The sequence below is a fragment of the Engraulis encrasicolus genome, chromosome 23 (assembly GCF_034702125.1).
Source record: "Engraulis encrasicolus isolate BLACKSEA-1 chromosome 23, IST_EnEncr_1.0, whole genome shotgun sequence".
Taxonomy (NCBI): Eukaryota; Metazoa; Chordata; class Actinopteri; order Clupeiformes; family Engraulidae; genus Engraulis; species Engraulis encrasicolus.
Window position 1 is genome coordinate 22,827,966 of NC_085879.1, and position 2,500 is coordinate 22,830,465.

Below are 2,500 nucleotides of genomic sequence, written 5' to 3' on the forward strand. Positions count from 1 at the left end.
CTCACTCACTCACTCACTCACTCACTCACTCACTCACTCACACTCTCTCTCTCTCACTCACTCACTCACTCACTCACTCACTCACTCACTCACTCACTCACTCACTCACTCACTCACTCACTCACTCACTCTCTCTCTCTCTCTCACTCTCACACACACACACACACACACACACACACACACACACACACACACACACACACACACACACACACACACACACACACACACACACACACACAGCAGCTAAGACGGTACACACACACATACACACACACACTCCTCCCCTATAGTGAGTGATTGGCAGTTCTACCAGAGTTGTCAGGAGCTGGTCCTACTGGTTCTACAGCACCTGATCACAAGGGGACCGCTGTGTGTGTGACAGATACTGTAGAGTCTTAATGTTAGCAAACATTAGGGGTGTTTGTGTTTGTGCGTGTGTGCGTCTGTATGTGTGAGATTATCCATAAATGTGTGTCAGGAAAGGTCTTTCTGTTCTGTGTAGTCTTATTTGAATATTGAATCTAATCCGTTCCACATTTCTCCTCTTTTCTTTCTCTATCTCTCTTTATCTCTCTTTCTCTCTCTGTCTCTCCCTCTCTCTGTCTCTCCCTCTCTCTCTCTCTCTCTCTCTCTCTCTCTCTCTCTCTGTGTCTGTCTGTCTGTCTGTCTGTCTGTCTGCAGTGAATGATGCCAAAGCCAAACAGAAGGTCCTGGGCTCCAATCAGAAGTTGAAGTTCAACCCCACAGAGCTGATCCTCTACTGCAAAGACCTGAGGATACTGCGCTTTCGCTTCGACCAGGCACCGCCCGAGGGAGCTAAGAAGGTACACGCACACACGCGCACACACACACACACACACACACACACACACACACACACACACACACACACACACACACACACACACACACACACACACACACACACACACACACACACACACACACACACACACACACACACACACACACACACACTATAGGCAAGGTTGGGCCAAACGTACGTTTAGCAACACACAGATACATGAAGAAGAGCTGGGTGTATTACACACATTTATTAATGCATAGATATTTGTAAACTTGAACTGATGGGTGGATGCATACACGCATCTGTGTACAATTACATAAATATATCAATACCTCCCCCCTCCCCGTTCAATTTAGAGTTCTTAGAAATATGATGTAACAGTGTGTTATGTGTCTTAAGATACCCACAGGATCAGTAACACAAAACACGTCCCCTGTTTACATGTAAGCTACTGTGGCCTTTTGACGACCCCCTCCTACAATACAAACACACGCGCGCGCACGTACACACACGCGCGCACACTCACCCCCTGTCTATTGCAAATCCAGAGTGTATAATGTCCAGTTTGTGCTGCGCTAGCTGTTGTTAGCGTCTAAGAGGATTGGCAGCGAATAGCCTCCGAAGAATTCCTCAGACGGAACGCTGAGTTGCTGCAAAGTTCCGCAGTATTGGCTCCCAACCAGACTACACACACACACACACACACACACACACACACACACACACACACACACACACACACACACACACACACACACACACACACACACACACACACACCCCTGCATCACCCCCATTAACACATACACATGCAGACAAATGCACACAATCCGTTACACAAATGCACACACACACGGACACTTGCACTTGCATTAATAGACACAGGTACATACACACAAACGCACACACAGACACACGCAATTGCAATATCACTCAGATTAACACAACCACACACGCAGATGCTTACAAGCTTCTCTGGCAAGCAGGCAGGCCACGCTTAAGTTGATGTTGAGCTTCAATAAGGAGAGTGGAGTTGGATGCTGTCCAATGGCTCACTCTGTCTGCCATCTGTACTCTCCCCCTCTCTCTTTGTTATCAATCTGTCTCAAACTCTTATCTCTTCAGTTGAATATTTTTCTCTCTCTCTTCTCTCTTTTTCTCTTCTTCCACTCCTCTCTTCCCTTCCCTGTCATCTGTCTATCTCCTCCTCTCTCCACCTGTCCGAACCACTCATCTCTCATGTTTACGTCTTTTTCTCCTCTCTTTTCCTCTTCTTCTATTCCTTGCCTCCTTTTCTTCCTCCTTTCTTTACTCTATTTGTCATCTGTCTATCCCCTCCCTTCTCTCTCAGTCTATACAAACCATTCATCTCTGTTTTTTGTGCAGCCCTCTCTTTTTCTCCCTTTTGCATTCTTTCTTTTCCTTATTTTCTCCTCTTCTCTGTGTCACCTGTCCATCTAGTGTTTTCTCAGTCTCATCTTGTTTTCACGGCTTCTCCCTCTCTTTTCCTCTCCTCCTCTCTTCCTCTCCTCTCTCTGTCATTTCTCTAATGGCTCTCTCCATCTGCTGTCTATCGTCTTCTGCAGTTTTCTCTCTTCTCTCTCAGTCTCTTCTTTTTTTCTCTCTCCTTTTTTCACATCTTGTCTCGCCCTCTCTGTCATCTGTCCGTCTGCCGTCTGCCTTTGTGTG

At 46.6% G+C, this 2,500-nt stretch overlaps 1 protein-coding gene across 1 annotated transcript in view; it reads left to right on the top strand.

Moving 5' to 3' along the window:
* Positions 1-2,500, top strand: part of mtmr10 (myotubularin related protein 10) — a 60,785-nt gene that overhangs the window by 35,341 nt on the left and 22,944 nt on the right. The window contains exon 5 of the mRNA XM_063190274.1: positions 685-827. Within this exon, the coding sequence (XP_063046344.1) occupies positions 685-827 (143 nt within the window). The remainder of the gene's footprint in view (positions 1-684; positions 828-2,500) is intronic.